The sequence below is a fragment of the Engraulis encrasicolus genome, chromosome 1 (genome assembly GCF_034702125.1).
Source record: "Engraulis encrasicolus isolate BLACKSEA-1 chromosome 1, IST_EnEncr_1.0, whole genome shotgun sequence".
Classification (NCBI taxonomy): domain Eukaryota; kingdom Metazoa; phylum Chordata; class Actinopteri; order Clupeiformes; family Engraulidae; genus Engraulis; species Engraulis encrasicolus.
Genome location: NC_085857.1, coordinates 52444351 through 52463479, shown reverse-complemented (window position 1 = coordinate 52463479; position 19129 = coordinate 52444351). Strand labels below are relative to the sequence as shown.

Genomic DNA, 19129 nt, shown 5'->3' with positions numbered 1-19129 from the left:
CTTAAACGGAATAAGTCTTCAGGTTAGCACAAACTGTGAACGCATGGCCAAAAATGCGCAAACATAAAAAATGTATGTGGGGGTTGCGTTGTATGTTCCTTGCAATATCTCTCTGGAACATATACAGAAGCCATGTGCTTGTAGGCCTAATTAGACTCTTTCTAAGACGACTGACCGACTTTAAAGCCTACCATGTCCACTATGCGGTCTCGTGTCATTCCTTTGCGCGAGACAAGACGAAAGCCTGCCTATGCCTATGCGCGGGAGGCACTTCGAGAGGTGTGTTTGTGTGTGCTTGCAATGTAGTGAAGGTAATTTCGCATTTTCAAATGTGGCTCGCGACGAGACCTCGGGCGCAAATGCATGAAGGCAAAATTGGCTTGTGCCAGTCCCAAGCGACTTTTGACGCGCGCAGTTGCTGAAGGCTAATCTGCCCAGTAGCCTACCCACGCGGGTCTTTTCGATTCTCTTCCTCCAGCGAATGTTACTTCAACCAGTCCATAAAACACTCCACAATATTAGCAAAAAATATCAGTCAATCAGCAGTAGATGACTGAGCTGTAGTCTGTGCATATAATCTGTTGTAGCCTAGGCCTATATGTTTCAATTTTACCACAGAGTCACCGAGACAAGTATTGCATATTGTATGATTAAAAGTGGGATAAACTTATAAAACATTACTATGTTTGGAAATGGATTATACTATATTGGAAATGGATTGTACTCTATTAGGCTATCTCATTTGCACCATTTGTGACCTTTTTAATAGAGATGTACAGGATCCAAGATCCGGTTCCGGATCCGGCAGGATAATAGGGTTTTTCAGACTATCCGGATCCGGTTCCAGGATCCAGGATCCAGTAGCCGAGGCTTTTCAGTCAAAATAGTTTGAGCCAACGTGATAAAAGGGCCCACGTGTGAGAGTAGGCTATGTGTTTCAACCCTTTCGTAGGATCCGGTATCCGGTTCCGGATCCGGCAGGATCTTAAGCAGTGGATCCGGTATCCGGCAGGATCCTAAAAATCAGGATCCGGTGCATCTCTACTTTTTAATGTAGTCTAGTGAAATAAATAAATAAATTAAATATGTGGCGAGGCGAGGTGTTACATTCACAGCTGGGAAACAGTGCGATGTAGGCCATTTAGTTAAATAAGACAATACACATTAACTCAAACGCCATGTGTCCCAGGGCCCTAGCATAATTACATGAAGGAAAAATGTCAGAACATGCCTTCTTTTGAAAACTTGAGCGAGCGAGGAGCGATTTAGATGGAGCGGCAAGAAAATGAAGATGAGCGCGGAGCTTCCTGGTGCAACCTTGAGCGGCCGAGCGAACATCCTCCTGAGCTGGGAGCGGGAATTGAGCCACGCTCAGCTCCGTTCACATGCTCTGTTGTGGACATATGATGGTGTGTTTAAAACCATGCAGTAAAAACAATGCTAACCTGGTGCGTTCATTTTCTGATGCAGAGTGAAAGTTACATGGAACTGCAAAAGAGGATAGGGACACATAAACAACAGCAGAGGAGATAGCTATGGCTGTGTCAGCACCCTCGAGTGGTAAGTTTCTGAATTTTCATGAAGATGAGAAAATCTGCACTCTCGAGCTGAGTCTCATTATTTATTTAGTTAATACCACTGACATCAGTTTGTGGCTGATGATGGCTGATGATGTATACGCACTGATGATGGCTTAAGAGCTGAAACACATCTGCTTGTGGACATGGTGGTATTTAATAAATAAATAATGAGATTCAGCTCGAGAGTGCAGATTTTCTCCTCTTTAAGTTATTTTACTCTAGAACATTGCAACACTTTCTGAATATAGCCTACTACTACTACTACTAGTAGTAGTAGTAGTAGTAATAATAAATACTGTTTGTAATGATGGATGAAGAGTTGGATGATGAATGACCGATAAAGCTGAATACTCAGTGGTAATTAAGATTGGAATGAACACCTGTACTAAAACCCCTTTGTGCAGAACTTCTGTCAGCAACATAATCATGACAAAGCAATGATCTGTTTCTTACGGCTCTTGGTAATGTCATGGCAACGTTGTTATGATGCAGTTTGGGTCTTTTCAGCAAAGAGTGAATGGGCCTGCCCACAGGCCCATCTGTGTAAAGAGACTTTGCCATTTATTGTGGTAATATCTTGATTGTGTTCTCATGAACAGGGTCTGACCTCCATCTTCCAGAGTTGAGGATTGTGCTGCTGGGGAACAGAGAATCTGGGAAGAGCTCAGCAGGAAACATTATCCTGGGCAAGGAAGAGTTTGACCCTGATGCCAGAAGACTACAGTGTGTGAAAAGACAGGGAAAAGTAGCAGGTAGAAATGTCACGGTGGTGGACACTCCAGGATGGACTGACTGCAATCTTCTGTTTAGTAAGGACTCACCAAACCTTCTCAAGCAGGAACTTGTTCTCAGTGTTGCTTTGTGTCCTCCTGGACCTCATGCTTTTCTGCTGGTCATCCATGAGAACACAACCTTCTCAGAGGCGGAGAAAGATGCCATGTCAAACCACCTGAGTCTTCTGGGCCATGACGCCTGGGAACACTCTCTAGTTCTCTTCATTCAGGAGAGTCCTGCAAGAGAACAAGCCTTTGAGAATAAAGGAAAAATGATGAAGTTGTTGTTAGAAGAATGTGGAGGTAGGTACCATGTTCTCAACATCAACAAAAGGGATGATAAACAAGTTAAAGAGCTGCTGGAGAAGATCGACTGTCTAGTGGCAGCAACTGAACATCAAGAAATGGACAGCAGGTCATTCCCATATGTGGAGGGGAGGACTAAATTAGATAAATGCACAGAGAGACGAATGGAGACTGGATCACTAACAGGTAAGAGGAGGATACCTAAGGAAAAAATTTAGCTTTGGCTACATAGGTAGCTGAACTCACCTTAATCCAGTCAGTCCATGTCAGTCCTATGAATGTCTATGTCCCTCATAGTAGAGAGAGAAACGTAATTTCAATTTCCATGTATGACCTGTGCATATAAAGAAACTGACAATAAAGGCTGACTTGACTAATTCTGCTGAAAATGTGTTCATTTATTCATCTACCGTGTGGCTTACATCTTCATGTATTTTCTGGACTCTACTAGGATCCTCATCACCAAAACCAGATGTCAGAGCTGTGCTGCTTGGATTTAACAGTGTTGGGAAGAGTGCGTCAGGAAACACCATCCTGTGCAGAGAGGAGTTCCAGCCTGGACGGAGGTCTGCTGTCTGCATGAAGAGACAAGGAGAGGTAGTGGGGTCAGGCAGGAAGGTGACATTGGTGGAGGCACCAGGATGGTGGAGCCACTATCCTGTGGACTGCAGTCCTCAAATGACCAAGAGAGCTATTCAGCTCAGTCCGGGACTGTGTGACCAAGGACCTCACGTGTTCCTGTTTGTGATACGACCAGATATGTCCTTTACTGAGCATCAGAGATCATCAGCTCAGCAACACCTGGAACTTCTTGGTGCAGATGTTTGGAGTCACACCATGGTTCTGTTTACCCATGGAGACTGGCTGGGAGACACATCCATTGAGGAGTACATCGAAAGTGAAGGTGAAGCTCTACAGTGGCTCATAGTAAGATGTGGGAACAGATACCATCTACTCAACAACTACAACAGCACAGATCGCAAGCAGGTGATAGATCTGCTAGAGAAGATTGACAAGATGAAAGCAGGAAGTAGCTGTGATCATTTCATGGTAAATAGGAGCCTGTTAAGAAGCATTGAAGAGAGATCAAGGATGGATGAAATCAGTGCAGAGGAAAGGATGAATAGGGTGAGGAGACGAAGACATGACCTTGGATCAACAAAGGGTAAGTATGTGTAACAAACTGTCTATGATATCTGTATTATGATTTAAAAAAATGTACACATTTAGGTGTTGATATGATGTGAGAAAAAGAATATTGAATTATTATTGTAATCATGTAATCATACAGGTCAAATACATCAGCCATTGCTTAGAATACTTCTGCTGGGCTTCAAGTACTCTGGGAAGTCTTCAACAGGAAACACCATCCTGGGCAAAGATGTGTTCGAGTTGTGCTCCATGTCAAACGGTGAGAAGAGGACGGGAGAGGTAGCAGGGAGGAAGGTTACTGTTGTTACGCCTCCAAGCTGGTGGTATGGAATCGAAATGGCCAGTGTTCCTGTTCTCCTCAAACAGGAGGCAGTTCTTAGCGTTTCCTTGTGTGATCCTGGACCGCATGCCGCCTTACTGCTCATCTGTATAGATGATATCGTCACAGGTCAGTACAGGATGGAAGTAGATGAATATCTGTCCATCTTCAGTGAGGATATATGGAGCCACACCATGGTGGTGTTTACCTATGGAGACTGGCTGGGAGAGACCACCACCATCGAGCAGCACATCGAGAATGAGGGAGAACATCTCAAATGCCTGATTGAGAAATGCGGCAACAGATACCACGTCATCAACAACAAGGCCAAAGGCGATATCACACAGGTAACTGAGTTACTGGAGAAGATTGAAGAAATGGTGGTGGAGAACAATGGCCGTCATTATGAGATGGACAGAGGGAGACTGAGGGAAATGGAGGAAAGGAGGAGGAATGAGGAAGAAAGGATCAAAGACAGACTTCTGAAGGTAGAGAGGCAAAGGCGGGAAGCTCAGGCACTGATGCGTGAGTTCATTTTTGTTTTTATTTAATTTAATTTTCAAAAGTTTTATTTGTAAAGTTTTAAACGTTTTATTAGGCATGTTATGTTAAGATCTTTTTACTTCTCTAACACGCATATCCTTATATCCTTTCACAGAACACTTGCCTTCCCAGCAAGACTTGAGGATTGTCTCTGTGGGATGCAGACAATCTGGAAAAAGTTCATCAGGGAACACCATCCTTGGAAAACAGCAGTTTGACCTAAAGAGGACAGCTCAGTGTGTGAAGAGACAGGGAGAAGTAGCAGGCAGACAGCTAACAGTAGTCGAGGCTCCTGGATGGTGGATTGACGTAAACCTCAAAGACACCCCTAAACTCACTAAACAGGAGATTGTACTCAGTGCATGTCTGTGTACTCCAGGACCACACGTCGTCCTACTGCATGTGGGTGTAGCTGTATCTTTGACACCACAATATGTAAGCATCATGATGGAACACCTTCAGCATCTTGGTGAAGCAGTGTGGAATCACACCATGGTGCTGTTTACTGGTGGAGACTACCTGGGAGACAGAAACATTGAGCAACACATTGAGAGCGAGGACTCCCTGCAGTGCCTGGTGGAGAAATGTGGCAACCGATATCATGTCTTGAACAACCTGAATAGGACTGAGCATCAGGTCACCGAACTGCTGGCGAAGATTGATGAAGTCGTAGCACAGAACAGGGCACAACACTTTGAGATGGATGGTGGAAGACAGAAGGAAGCCGTGGCAATGTGGAAGAAGGGGGAGGAGAGAGCGCAGGAGCGACAGTTACATGTCGGAAAGCAAAGAGCGCATCTACAGTCAGTGAGACGTGAGTAAACATCCCTACATTGAATGCCAGATTGAGAAATTACTGCTGGAGGGCCCTGTGGTGGAGCATGCCATGGGGAAACTGGTTCGAGTCCAGCCTGGGTCATTTCTCAGCCGTCCCCCATCTCACTCTCCCACTTGTTTCCTACCCCTTCTCTCTTTCCTGTTAATTTCTTCTCACACTTTCCTAGTATTATTTCTCTTCCGTAGCATAATAAAGGCCTAAAAGGCCCCCATACCCAAAGAAAACAAAGGTTGTGCATCTGTATATCTGGGGTGTAGGGCTGGGTATTGCAGCCATGTTCCTGTATCGATTCGATTTTGATTCTTAGGGCTTTGAATCAATTAATCACGATTCAATTCGATTCGATTCATTCCGAATCGATTCAATCCGTTCCCTTCTTGTTGCTAGGATTTCCCCCAAAAGATGCTGTTGCCTATTTTTATATAAAAATGTCAAAGGGCTGTGGCTTGACAGTGTCAACAGATTGCTAATAAGTAGGCCTAGGCCTAATTGACTAATACCTTCTGTGTATTTTCCATAGACCTAAATTAAACAAAAAAGAATAAAAAGAAGAAGAACCAAAAAATCGATTTTGTGCCCTGTGAATCGATCATGTGAATTTCGATTCGATCGATTATCGATTAACTCGATTATTTCACCCAGCCCTACTGGGTTGTACATAATAAAAACTTAAAAATCCACCTATAATATTAATAAATAAATAACCTAAACAAAGATATTCATGGTATTTCATTACACAGGAACATTGGATCCTCTGCCAACATTAAGGGTGCTATCACTTGGATGCAGAGGTGCTGGGAAGAGTTCATCAGGAAACACCATCCTGGGCAGAGAGGCCTTTGACCTGGGAATAAGAACCGCTCAGTGTGTGAAGAGACAGGGAGAAGTAGCAGGCAGACAGCTCATTGTAGTTGAGGCTCCTGGATGGTGGAGTGACGTCGACATCAAAGATACCCCTATCCTCCATAGGCAGGAGATTGGTCTCAGCGTGTCTCTGTGTCCTCCAGGACCACACATAGTTCTGCTGCATGTACGTGTAGCCGATGCTGTAAAAAACGAATTCATAAACGTCATGGTGGAATACCTTGATTTTCTTGGTGGCGGAGTTCTGAGTCACACCATGGTGCTGTTTACCCGTGGAGACTGGCTGGGAGACACACCCATTGAGCAGTACATAGAGAGTGAAGGGGCCCTGCAGACTCTAGTACAGAAATGTGGGAACAGATATCATGTCCTCAACAACATAGATCAAGATGACAGAGAACAGGTCACAGACCTGCTGGAGAAGATGGAGGAGATTATATGTGGAAACGGGGGCAGTCACTATGAGATGGACAAGAAGAGACTGGAGGAAGTGATGGAGAGGAGGATGGCAAATGATGAAAGAGCAAGTAGGAGACTTATGGAATTGAAAAACCAAAGGATTTTCCTCCAGTCACTGAAAGGTCAGTTCTGTCAGATATATCAAAGTCAAGAAAAAGAAGATATCAAAAGTCTGTAGGACATGTTTATAATTGTATGAATGTTGGTTCAAGACCTAGGGTATTCAGATATGCCGCTAAGATAATAACTTTGGCCAGTATGTATATGTGTGTAAATGTGTGATATTTCTGAACATTACACAATACTGCTTTCCACCTAACTTATTTGTGGCTTTGCTCCACCATAACTCCTTGGAAACACGATTTCAATTGTAGCAGGGTTCATTAATTTTTTTGAGGATGGTGGCCCAAATAAAAACGTACACAGAAAAGGGTGCACCTCGCATCAAATGTTTTTTATTGGTGCAAATGTAAAAGACATTTGATGCAAGGTGCACCCCTTTTTCTTTTTAATCCTTAGAAACACCCCCATGGTACAAAATCAGCAAAGACTGCATACATACATTCTAATACTGGAGTCAAAGACTAATTTCATTAGTGCTTTATTGTCAAGTTAAAGTTAAAGACTGTTATACTATAATATCCTATACTTTGCAGAAAATGTTTCCCCTCTGTCAGATGTAAGACTTGTGCTACTAGGACACAGAGGATCTGGCAAGAGTTCATCAGGAAACACCATCTTGGGCAGAGAGGAATTTGACCTGAAGAGAACAGCTCAATGTGTGAAGAGACAGGGAGAAGTAGCAGGCAGACTGGTCACTGTAGTTGAGGCTCCTGGATGGTGGAGCAATATCAGTCTTAAAGACACCCCTGAGTTCACTAAGCAGGAGATTGTTGTCAGTGCATCTCTGTGTCCTCCAGGACCACACATACTCCTACTAATTGTACATGTAGCCAGCTCTTATACAGCGGAGGATACACGAAACATACAAGATCACCTGGAGTTTGTGGGCGACAATGTCTGGACCCATACCATGGTGCTCTTCACTCGTGGAGACAGCTTGGTTGACATGACCATTGAGCAGTACATCGAGAGCGAAGAACACCTTCAACGCCTGGTGGACAGATGCGGGAACAGATATCATGTCCTTAACAACCGCAACCGCACCAACCACAGCCAGGTGACAGAGCTGCTGGAGAAGATTGAAGAGATCGTGGTAGGAAAGAATGGGAGGCACTACGAGGTGGACAAAGACAGGCTGGGGATAATGCAGGAAAGAAGGAGTAGAGGGGAAGTGAGCGCTTACATCAGACGGATGAAGGTGAAGAAGCAGAGACAACACCTTCAGTCACTTAAAGGTAAGAAACATCTTTTTACTTTTTTAATTTTAATATAATCAATTTCATTTAATTTCTGGGGCTTTTTGGGCATTATTCAGATAGCACAGTTGAAGAGTGTGACAGAGACACAGGAGAAGATCGGAAAATGATTTCATTGTCAATTAAAACAATTATGATAATTGTTGGGAATTGATATAGGAGATTAGGTAGGCCCAACGCTCCTGTAAGATTTTTTTTTTTTTTAATTAGTCGCGGTCCTTGCTGGGGCAAAAAAAAAAATGTTTTTAAAAAGTGCAGTACTTTTGACATTATGTGTCGCCCACTCAAGGCAATGCCTCCAGATGTGTGCTACTTTTTGTCTTGCAATGTACTATGTTTTGAAACAGTGACAGATGACTTAAAAAAACATTTTGCCAAATTGTCCATTCATATTTTAAGATAGTCTTGTCGCACTGACATTGATTGGACTCTTAGCATCACATAATGGTAGAATAGCCTGCAGAGTTCATAAACGTTTCAGCATAACGCTTCATTCACTTGCAGATGTATTTTCACTTCTCAATATCAATGAAGTTGGGCTTGTATGACATAATAGGCTCCTTTGGTGCTCCCTCTGGCAAAGTAGTGTTCTAAGCTCCAAGCAGGTCTGAGGGAAGTTTTTCTGCCTCCTGCTATTGTCAAAGTTTCTGCTCAAGAGCTAAACATTGTTGACTAGCAACGACAGTGGTTCCATAGTTTGGACTAGGGATGCAAATTATTGATTAATTCATTAATCATTAGTTGATAGCCTTATCGATCGACTTACGATTAATTGATAAGCAGCGTTTTGCCCCTGAAATCTCAATGTTTCTCCAAAAAAAACCTAAATCTAAAAAAAATAATTAAAAAATGAGATAAAATACCACATTTAAATTAATTCTATTTCAATTCTTTAATCCAAAGGTGATTTAAATATTCCCACTATTCACACCCCTCTTCACACACACTCTTCACATGCCCATTTCACCTGAGTCTCTTGTCAGTTGAATTGTCGATTAATTGCGATTAATGTTTTTTAATTGATTAATGCATTGATCGATTAAAGTCGATTAATCGATTAATCGTTTGCATCCCTAATTTGGGCAAAAGTGAATATGCATAATATCATTCAAGACAGATGGCTCTAGAACCGGACTATCCAATCGATATCTGAAGGGATGGTCACCCTATATGTACAAAGCGGATTCCAAAAAAGTTGGGACACTTGGTATTTTGTGAATAAAATCAAAATGCTGGCATTTTCAAAACATTCAATCCATGCATAAGATGCACAATGGCACAAGGTCAACGTCAGTTAAAATGAGGCAAAAGCATTGTTTTGAGGGAAATATGTGGTCATTTGAAATTTGACCCATGCAACAAATCTCAAAAAAGTTGGGACAGGGCCAAAAAATGTTGTAATAGTTGAATAATTCTAAAAATAAAACAAGGAGGAATATTTTGAAAGGAACTATATTGACTGCAAACATGAATGCACAGATAAAATACCATCACAGAGAGGCTGTGGCACTCAGAAGCGAAGATTTTGAGGGACTAATTACTGATCTATTACACAGAAAGATTGAATTCTCAAAATTGCAGGCATATAAGGCCTATTTCTGTAACGTAGAGTTCTCTGAAATCATTGAACGAGTTATGAGATCATGACATACCCATCGTCAATAAGGAAACTATGACACTCCAACAATGACAGCTGTTGAAAAAAATGACCATAAACACAACACTTGATTAAGGCACATGATGCAGACATTAAACAGTGCTGCAAGTAGCAAAGCTCATTCTAGATGGACCTAGGAGACATGTGAAACTGTCCTCTGATTACAGAATGGAAAATATTTCATTCTTTTTTAAAATCATGGAGTCATGCACCCTCCAGGTTATGAAGAAAATGAATACTTCAGCTTGATTTAGTGGCCAGTCTGAAAGACTGCATATATGATGGTAAAGGGGTGCAGAGATGCCTTGGTTATGGTCTTCTTACTCATGTAGAGCATTACAATGAGGGCTGAATGATATATTCAGACTTTAAACAGCATACATAGCTACCAAGGCATTATATTTTGGAGCACAGCCTTTAGATATTGCCCCATAATGATGGTAAATTTCAATCTCTACTATGTTCCAACAGTGTGGTTCCATCATAAGAGTAAACAGGTGACAAAATTGTTTTCTTGTAGTGAGGATATGCCACGTATTAAGCATAACAAGAAGGTAAACAAGTCGAAGAACACACCTATCAGTTGAGCTGCTGAAATCATGTCTCGCACATCAAAATATCTATTTTTTTAAATAAAATCATGCCATCAGTCAAAGTTTTTAAATGTTAAGTCTCCTTCCTTGTGTTGTGTTTTGTCTTATCCAACATAAAAAGCATTTTATTGGCCCTGTCCCAACTTTTTTGGAATTTGTTGCAAGGGTGAAGTTTTAAATGATCACATAGTTACCCCAAAACAATCATTCTGCTTGGCTTTAACAACTGATAAGTTGTCTGTACACAATGCTCTACCTTATTAACATATTGAATGTTTTGAAAATGCCAGCATTTTGATTTTATTCACAAAATACCAAACGTCCCAACTTTTTTGGAATCCGCTTTGTAATTATGTTACTGCATTTGACACCATTTATATTTCATGCAGGAAACATCTCCCCTCTGCGAGAGTTCAGAGTTGTGTTGTTGGGGTTCAGCAATGTTGGCAAGAGCTCATCAGGGAACACCATTTTGGGAAGAGAAGAGTTCGACGTGAAGAGTAAATCAACTCGTTGTGTGAAGAGGCAAGGAGAAGTAGCCGGTCGACAGGTGACTGTTGTCAAAGCTCCTGGATGGTGGAAGAATCAAAGCCTCGACGAGTCCCCTGCCCTCACTAAACAGGAGATTGTGCTCAGTGTGTCTCTGTGTCCTCCAGGACCCCACATTCTCCTGCTGCTCATACGGATAACGGATTTCTACAGAGAGAGTTACATTCAGAACCTTCTGGAACATGTGGAGTTCCTCGGCAATGCAGCTTGGACTCACACCATGGTGTTGTTCACCCACGGAGACCTGCTTGGAGAGACACCCATTGAGCTGTACATTGAGAGCGAAGGGGTCCTGCAGTCACTAGTAGAGAAATGTGGGAACAGATATCATGTCCTCAACAACATGGACAAAGGTGACAGCAAACAGACCATTGAGCTCCTAGAGAAGATGGAGGAGATCATCTTTGGAAATGGAGGCCGCCACTATGAGATGGACACAGTCAGACTAGCAGAGATATCAGACAAGATGGAGAGGGAAGAGGAGAGAGCGAAAGAAAGGCTGGTGAAGGTGAACATGCAAAGGGAGCATCTCCAGTTCCTGAAGCGTAAGTTATAGCCTAATTTTTACTGTATTAGGTTTGTACTGCATTAGGGCACAGAATGCGTAGTAGAAACAATCAATTGGTTTGACTGAAATCTCTTCATTGTGAGCTGAAAGAATGTGATTCCATGTACAGGGACCATTGAATTGGCTATTCCTAACTCATGTTGTGGGATACTGTATATGCAAAGTAATATAATTTCTTATGTGTTGCAGAAAATTTCTCCCCTCTGTCAGAGGTGAGAGTTGTGTTGCTGGGACACAGAGGATCTGGCAAGAGTTCATCAGGAAACACAATCCTGGGCAGAGAGGAGTTTGACTTGCAGAAAAGAACAGCTCAGTGTGTGAAGAGACAGGGAGAAGTAGCAGGCAGAAAGCTCACTGTTGTTGAAGCTCCTGGATGGTGGGCTGACATCAAGCTCAAAGACACCCCTGATATGACCAAACATGAGATTGTGCTCAGTAGTTCTCTGTGCCCCCCAGGACCTCATTCCGTCGTGCTGGTCATTAATGTGTTTTCACACATCTCAGAGGAAATTGTCCAAAAACACCTGGAACTTCTCGGTTGCAAAGTGTGGAGTCACACCATGGTGCTTTTCACCCACGGAGACTTGCTAGGTAACACAAGCATTGAGCAGTACATACAGAAAGAAAGTGCACTGCATACTTTAGTGGAGAAATGTGGTAACAGATACCACGTCATCAACAATGAAATCAGGAATGATGGTGAAATCACAGAGCTGCTGGCGAAGATTGAAGAGATGGTGGCAGGAAATGACGGATGCCACTTTGAGGTTGATGAAGCCATTGTTCAGGAGGTGGAGAGGACAATGGGTCATCTGAGCCTGAGAGTGGAGGACAGAGAAATGACAGCTTACAAACAGGACAACACATTCAAATTTGTCATGGGTAAGTTCCTATACATTACATGCATTATTTTAACCAATGCAACTTAAAAGGAGGATATTAAAGCAAGTTCCAGCCCATAATGTTTTGATTTGGATAAGATGTCAAATGTATTTCCATGATCCAAGTAATGCATAGTTTGATGACTATGTTGTTATAGTCCTACTTAGAATCGATTTGTGGACTTGTGATTTAAATAATAGGTAAATGTATTTAGCCTACATAACATTACACATAGATACAAATAAGTAATGTACAAAAAGACAAAATTTGAAATCCAAATAGACTAGGTTATGGATTACAGAATTCACATCAAAGTAAATATTTCAATTTGTCTGGAAATAGTAGGGGAGGGATTACAAAATGATCTTGCGCTGACTTGAACGTAGAAAAACGAATACATTATGTTGTAAAATATCATATGGTGTTCATCAAGGCTGTGATTTCTATCCACATGCAGTAGGTACACAAATTAACAAATCGTCCGGTTTTACTCACAGGGGACCTGCCGCCTCTTCAAGCCCTGAGGTTCATGCAGTTTTCCTATCCAGTACAAGAGTACCTATCAGAAGACACAGAGGCAAATGACAACCCAGTGGGAGTCACGCTTGAGTGTGACAGGGAGCAGTGGGACATGGGAGGACGAGAGGTCACTAGAGTTCACGTCCAGATGTCGGCCAGTAAAAATACTCTGGAGGAGACCAGAGCAGAGCTGGTGAAAAGCCTGTCACTCTGCGGGCCAGGACCTCACGCCTTCGGACTGACAGTGCTCATGTACAACCGCTTCACGAAGAAGATGAGGCAGCGGTTTCAGAAACACCTGGAGCTCCTGGGCGACGGAGTGTGGGACCGCTGTGTGGTGATGTTTTACTTGGGCGGGAACCTGCTGGAGGGCAAGACCATTGAGGAGCACGTGGAGAGCGAGGGACTAGCCCTGCAGTGGCTCGTGGAGAAATGTGGGAACAGACTCGTTCTCTGGACAGGCAACGACAGCAGGGCAGAGCTGCTGAGGCAGATCGACAAGATGGCGGCTCTCAATGGAGGTGGCCATTTTAAGCACGAGGAAGGCAGAGCCAATCAGACTACAGCAGCAGCTGCAGCAGACTGGAAGATGGAGGTGCAGCAGATGGTGGAACTGAAGGAGGAGAAGCAGTTGGCTCAGAGTAAAGACACTCCCCCACAGAGTAAGTACATAGAGCAGACACTCCCTCAAGTACAGACAGACAACAAAGACACTCCCCCACAGAATAAGTACAGGCATCAAAGATATTCCCACACAGAATAAGTACAGACAGACAGACAGTACGGTATGCTTATGTCCAGAGCAGGGCGGGACAAAAGAAAAAAAAATTAAAAGTCCACTTCAACCAGGATTTTTCAGCTCCCACTTTTCCTGCCATACCATTTCGGGTGAAAATGATTCTTCAGACATTCTGGTTGAAGCTGACTTTTCTCCTTTTTTATCATGTTATTTAGTTTTCCTGCTCCCATCAGATGTTTGAATGTGCAGACTTTAACTTACTCTTTCAGGCCTGGGACAAAGTCAACTTTGTCCCCGGGCGACTGACCCCTTAGTGCCTCCCCTGTCAGCTTCCCTGCACATGTCACTGCTTGACTGGAACTAGGCTTGGGCGATGTCCCCCTAATTGACAGCTGACGATGTTTACAGTGAGACGATGCGATGGACGATGACATCGTCTGGGGGGGGGAGATAATTAAAAAATATATATTATGATATATTTTGTATTTATTTTTATTATTCATCTTCAGCTAAGTTATTATTTAATTCTATTTAATTTAAGAGTAAGTGAAATATATTAATATTATTATTACATTCTGGGGATTTTTTTTTAAACCTCCTCAGCGTTCTTGCTCAGCTGCTTTGTGAGATGGTCGCTGAGATGCAGAGATCCCCCGCTGACCCCTCCCCCTCGCCCTTCTCGTCTCTCCTCCCGTGTCACCTGCAAGACCAGTGCTTGCTACTTTACCATCAGTTCATTGCGTGGCGTTTTTGGGAGACTTGTCAATAAATTTGTTACATCTGTGAGTTATTTATCTGTGTAACTATTTTAAAACGACATATGCGCTGCGTTTTTGCACAGGCTAGTAGGCTTTAACTTTAGCCCCTCTCGCTCACCAGAAAACTAAATGGGAAAGAGATGAGAACCCATATTGATTGCGTGCCCTCTCGAGAGGCTTTGCAATGGATTTTAGCCCCGACTTTGTCAATTCCTAGCACTAGAATAAGGAATGTTTTGTTTTAGGTCATATCGAGACTTTTTTTTCCCTCATCAATGGAGTTGATTAATGGATAGTTCTACAAGTAGTTCTAGCGGTGAAGCCATGAAGACGAGTGGGCCGACATGGAACCGCTTGCTCACCTTACTGACAGTGGGCTTATCAGAAGTGTAGGCTACACTCTTGAGGGGCTGCTTCACAAGACATCTCCACCGCGAATAGCGATTAAACATTTTGAGGTGAACCGTTAAACATGAAATGTTAAACTGTCGCAATTGCCGAACGTGTTGCTTATCGTCATGTTACTCCGGAGGAGCCAGCTAGGTAATGCGTAAAGAGTCCCCTTTGTAGTCAACAACTTAGGTCACAGAAATAAATGAACGATATCACTTAGGCCTACTTACATACATCTTCAGCAAACAATAGTTGGGCTTAGTTCACAAGTTTTTTTTATTTTTTTTTTAATTCCATTGTGCTTTTTTCGTAGTTATATAATTCACTCCGCTTGGGGCTTGTGTTCACAACTTGTCTTGAAAACCGCTGCTACTACTACGGATTTTACGGTAATGTGATGTCAAGTACCGTAATGATTACTATAGCAGCGGCTTCAAAAATACACAAGTACAAGATTCCTTGGCATCACAATGTTTGCCGTCCATCGTGATGCCAGCTGTCCATCGCCGATGGACGATGATATCGTCTATCGGCACAACCCTAACTGGAACACACAGGGGTGTGTGTCTGTGTCTGTGTCTGTTCGTGCACTGCAAGTATATTCGGGGCTGGTGTTTGGTGCACAGAAAGGTGGAATTTGTACGTGGAATTACTTTATTTCATTTATTTTATTTACATATTTACAGAGTAAATACAGAAAGAATTGGCATGTCCCTGTTTGAATGAAGGTATCAACACAATAGACTTCAAAAAACACCACCTCTCTTGCCATTCAAACTCTCTGTCATTCAACAGTTGTCTTTAAAAAATAACTGTCATTGGCTTCACTTTGTTTTTGTTTTAAGTGGGTGGAGATGACAGATCTGAAATCACTCCAGCTAAACCAACAGCAGACTGGAAGATGGAGGTTCAACAGATAGTGGAACTGAAGGAAGAAAAGAAGCTGGCTAAGAGTATGGACACAGCTCCAAACAGTAAGTAGAAGAACAAGCTCATGAACAGTTACACAGTTTAGTGTTAGACAAACTGGTACTATGACAACTGGCATAGTAAAACACCATAAAGATTGTGTTTTCAACGCAGCAAATCTGTGTCAGCCTATAATTGCATTTTATGCGTAAAACGTTTGGGTTTGTGTAAAAAGTTTGATTAAGTTAACAGTGTGAAGAAAGCTGGAAGTTGCCATTAATTCTGATCCATTCAAAGTAGCTGGAGTTCCAATCATGCTGAAACAGAAGGACCATTGAAATGGCATAATGACAATTAATATAATGAAATACATTCTGGATCCACAATGTTTAACACTTACATTGTTGTTTTAAATGCAACATGTAAACAAAAGTGCTCCTATATTGCGCTTCCCCTGTTTTCTTCTCAGTGGGTGGAGATGACAGGTTTGATATAACCCCAGGGACACCAGACTGGATGATGGAGGTTCAACAGATAGTGGAACTGAAGGAAGAAAAGAAGCTGGCTAAGAGTATGGACACGGCTCCAAACAGTAAGTAGAAGGGTACCCCTGTAAATGTTTGACTGAATAGAAAACTCTGCTGTACGATGAAGACTCATAAAGTTTCATAATGAGTTGGAGTATTTGCCACAGAGCAAATCTTGCATTTTGAACATGAGGAGTGATTGAAAATGTCACTGTTTTAGTAGATCCATATCATGTCATATTGAGCCATATTCACCCCAAAGGCCTAACCTTGCACAATACAAAGAATACACAGTTGAACTCTTGTGATGTGATATGCGATATTATACGTATATTGGTATGATGGTATTGCAATGCTACCTTATGGAGTTCCTCTTTGTTTTTGTTTTAAGTGGGTGGAGATGACAGACCTGAAATCACTCCCGCTAAACCAACACCAGACTGGAAGATGGAGGTTCAACAGATAGTGGAACTGAAGGAAGAAAAGAAGCTGGCTAAGAGTATGGACACAGCTCCAAACAGTAAGTAGAATTTCGTTTCATTGTAGTTTGGAAACCCAGGCCATTATACAGCACTTTATGGAGTAAAGAGGGTGTAGTGTTGCTATATTTAAAAACATTTGGTTCCTGTAGCTTCAGACTGCAATAGTGGAATACGACTTCACCCATCGTCAACCCATCTTAACCCATCGTCAACATCTATAGAACAACTATAATTATATAATTTCTTAATTCCAAAGTTCCAAGTTTCCAAAAATAATTCCCTCTCATTTCTCCATGAATGATACTGAAATGTTCTTTGCGTTTGTTCATGTTGTGTTTTAGTGGGAGGGGATGACGTGTCGGATGTAGCCTCAGTATCCTCATTCCAGAGCATACACATATCCGACACAGCATCTGAAGCCCCCTCAGAAGCCCCCTCAGAAGACTCTGGGATTGGCTCGCTGACATCTGGAAGAAGAAAGCAAAATAAGATATCTGAAGAGGAGGCAAAAATTAGTGGTTCAGATCAAGGACAGAATGTAGAACAGATGATTGAGTAACATTTGATTACTTTTATTTTGACCCAAGAGACAAACATTAAGGTACAAGATCCAAATATTTTGGAATAGGCTATTGACACACACACACACACTAGACTGCTTGACTAACAACCCACCCTCGGCCATCTCTTCAGTCTGTCTCTGGTGTTCACAAATTCAAGAAGCACTAATAGACAGAATTTCCCAGTCATAAAAACAAAGATCCAATTAACATTTTTAGACACAACATCCTTTTTAACAATGCCTTGCAATGTGCTTTGTGGCTTTTGCCTTACCTCACAATAGTTTGCCATTTCTTTCCTTTTTCTTCACCTTTTACAATTTCTTGTTTCATGATCTTAGTATGCATACACTGCATACAGTAGAAATTCACCAGACAACCATGTGTGCAGTGGGGACACAATGTAATTCACTGCAAATAAACCTCTATAATTACTTTAGTGGGACACAATGGATTTCCTCCCTGTACAAATGTGCTGTGAAAAATGAAATAGGCTTCCCATGTCTCACCTAACCCTCCAATTGATTGGGCCAGTCATGCCAGTTTAACACGTCATTATGGTGTATCACTGAAATATGAACACATCGAACTATCACCACTTTCACCCTCCTTCTCTGCTCTCTCTCTTTCAAACACACACACAAAAAGTGAGTTTTCTTTTTTTCTTCTTCTTCTTCTTCACTGCTTTCAGTGAATTACATAATTGATTACAACTTCAATTGACTTTAACTCACCATAAAGAATATACATTTTTTAAATCCTGGTGATTTGTTTGTCATGTTGTTAATCACATTTATTTCACTATTATATTCCTCCGTTTATATTTCCCATACACTGTGCATAGTCCTTTTTGTTAAATATAAAGTGTGCAAATCAAATAAACGTGCCCTGCCTTACTTCACCCTGTTTTGCCTTTTCTTTCCCTGCCAGTCATGTCATGTCTAAGCCATCATGTGGGCGTTACACTGAATAATGAAAACATACAGTATGCAGCTAAACAGGTTTCGGGATCGTTTACTGGAAGGTGTCTGGAACTGACTCACTTGACTGCAGTGGGTCAGACAAGCAATGCACACGCAAACACGCATGCACGAACACACACAAAGAAATACAGATGCACGCACGCACACGCACACACACATACTATGCTTTAGGTTCCATGTTGTTCTGTGCTTTTATTGATCTAGTATTTGGACTCACCATGAAATGTGTTTTTCAAATCGACCTGCCTTACATTAAAGGATAACTGCGGTATTTTCAACATTAAGCCTCATTTCCGAGTTGTCTGCAATGTTCTAGAACTCCCCTCACCGTTTTTTTTGATGTTTACTGCTGTCTCGGGTATTTGCCAAATTTTGATTCATCCCAACCTGCTTCAGAATGGCAAGTCGCCTGCATGTCCGACCACGTCCTTAAAAGCACCAAAAACGTACATTTTCAAAAATATCAACTCACCGGAGTAGTTACTGGTCTTCACTGGTCATCCATATCAAATTTTGTTGCGAAAAGATGCTTCTGTCGTGTTTAATTTGACATGTTGTAAATCCCATTGAGTTCTATTGAAGACTGGATGCTCGTTGATATTACTCCGCCACCGAAACCGGAAAGAGGACATGCTGTAGTTGTAGTTTGTAGTACAGATACGAATACAAAAAAAAAAAAAAAAATAATACTAAGAAATTTACAAAGAATATATAATCTGCTCCTCCAACTTTCCAACACAGTCTCTCTCTGGTGTACCGATTACTGACTGCCTAGTTTCTCTATTTATTTACATGCT

General features: G+C 42.0%; 2 protein-coding genes across 2 annotated transcripts; both read left to right on the top strand.

Moving 5' to 3' along the window:
• Window positions 1-1505: 1505 nt before the first annotated feature.
• LOC134458212 (GTPase IMAP family member 9-like) lies at window positions 1506-2877 on the top strand. Its single transcript, XM_063210396.1, has 2 exons — window positions 1506-1560; window positions 2180-2877. The coding sequence occupies exons 1-2, from the start codon at window positions 1536-1538 to the stop codon at window positions 2875-2877; spliced, it is 723 nt and encodes a 240-aa protein (XP_063066466.1). The 5' UTR covers window positions 1506-1535.
• A 248-nt stretch (window positions 2878-3125) lies between these two features.
• Window positions 3126-17389, top strand: LOC134454272 (uncharacterized). Its single transcript, XM_063205188.1, has 12 exons — window positions 3126-3824; window positions 3951-4655; window positions 4789-5487; window positions 6252-6956; window positions 7491-8192; window positions 10853-11557; window positions 11770-12462; window positions 12960-13643; window positions 15717-15845; window positions 16250-16372; window positions 16699-16827; window positions 17131-17389. The coding sequence occupies exons 1-12, from the start codon at window positions 3239-3241 to the stop codon at window positions 17346-17348; spliced, it is 6078 nt and encodes a 2025-aa protein (XP_063061258.1). The 5' UTR covers window positions 3126-3238; the 3' UTR covers window positions 17349-17389.
• The last annotated feature ends 1740 nt before the right edge of the window (window positions 17390-19129 follow it).

Coding starts and splice junctions, on each gene's coding strand:
- LOC134458212 (XM_063210396.1), top strand. CDS start 1,536: ATGGCTGTGTCAGCACCCTCGAGTG. Junction 1,561..2,179: donor TGTGTCAGCACCCTCGAGTG/GTAAGTTTCTGA, acceptor TCTCATGAACAG/GGTCTGACCTCCATCTTCCA.
- LOC134454272 (XM_063205188.1), top strand. CDS start 3,239: ATGAAGAGACAAGGAGAGGTAGTGGGGTCAGGCAGGAAGGTGACATTG. Junction 5,488..6,251: donor GCATCTACAGTCAGTGAGAC/GTGAGTAAACAT, acceptor TTCATTACACAG/GAACATTGGATCCTCTGCCA. Junction 16,373..16,698: donor TATGGACACGGCTCCAAACA/GTAAGTAGAAGG, acceptor TTTTGTTTTAAG/TGGGTGGAGATGACAGACCT.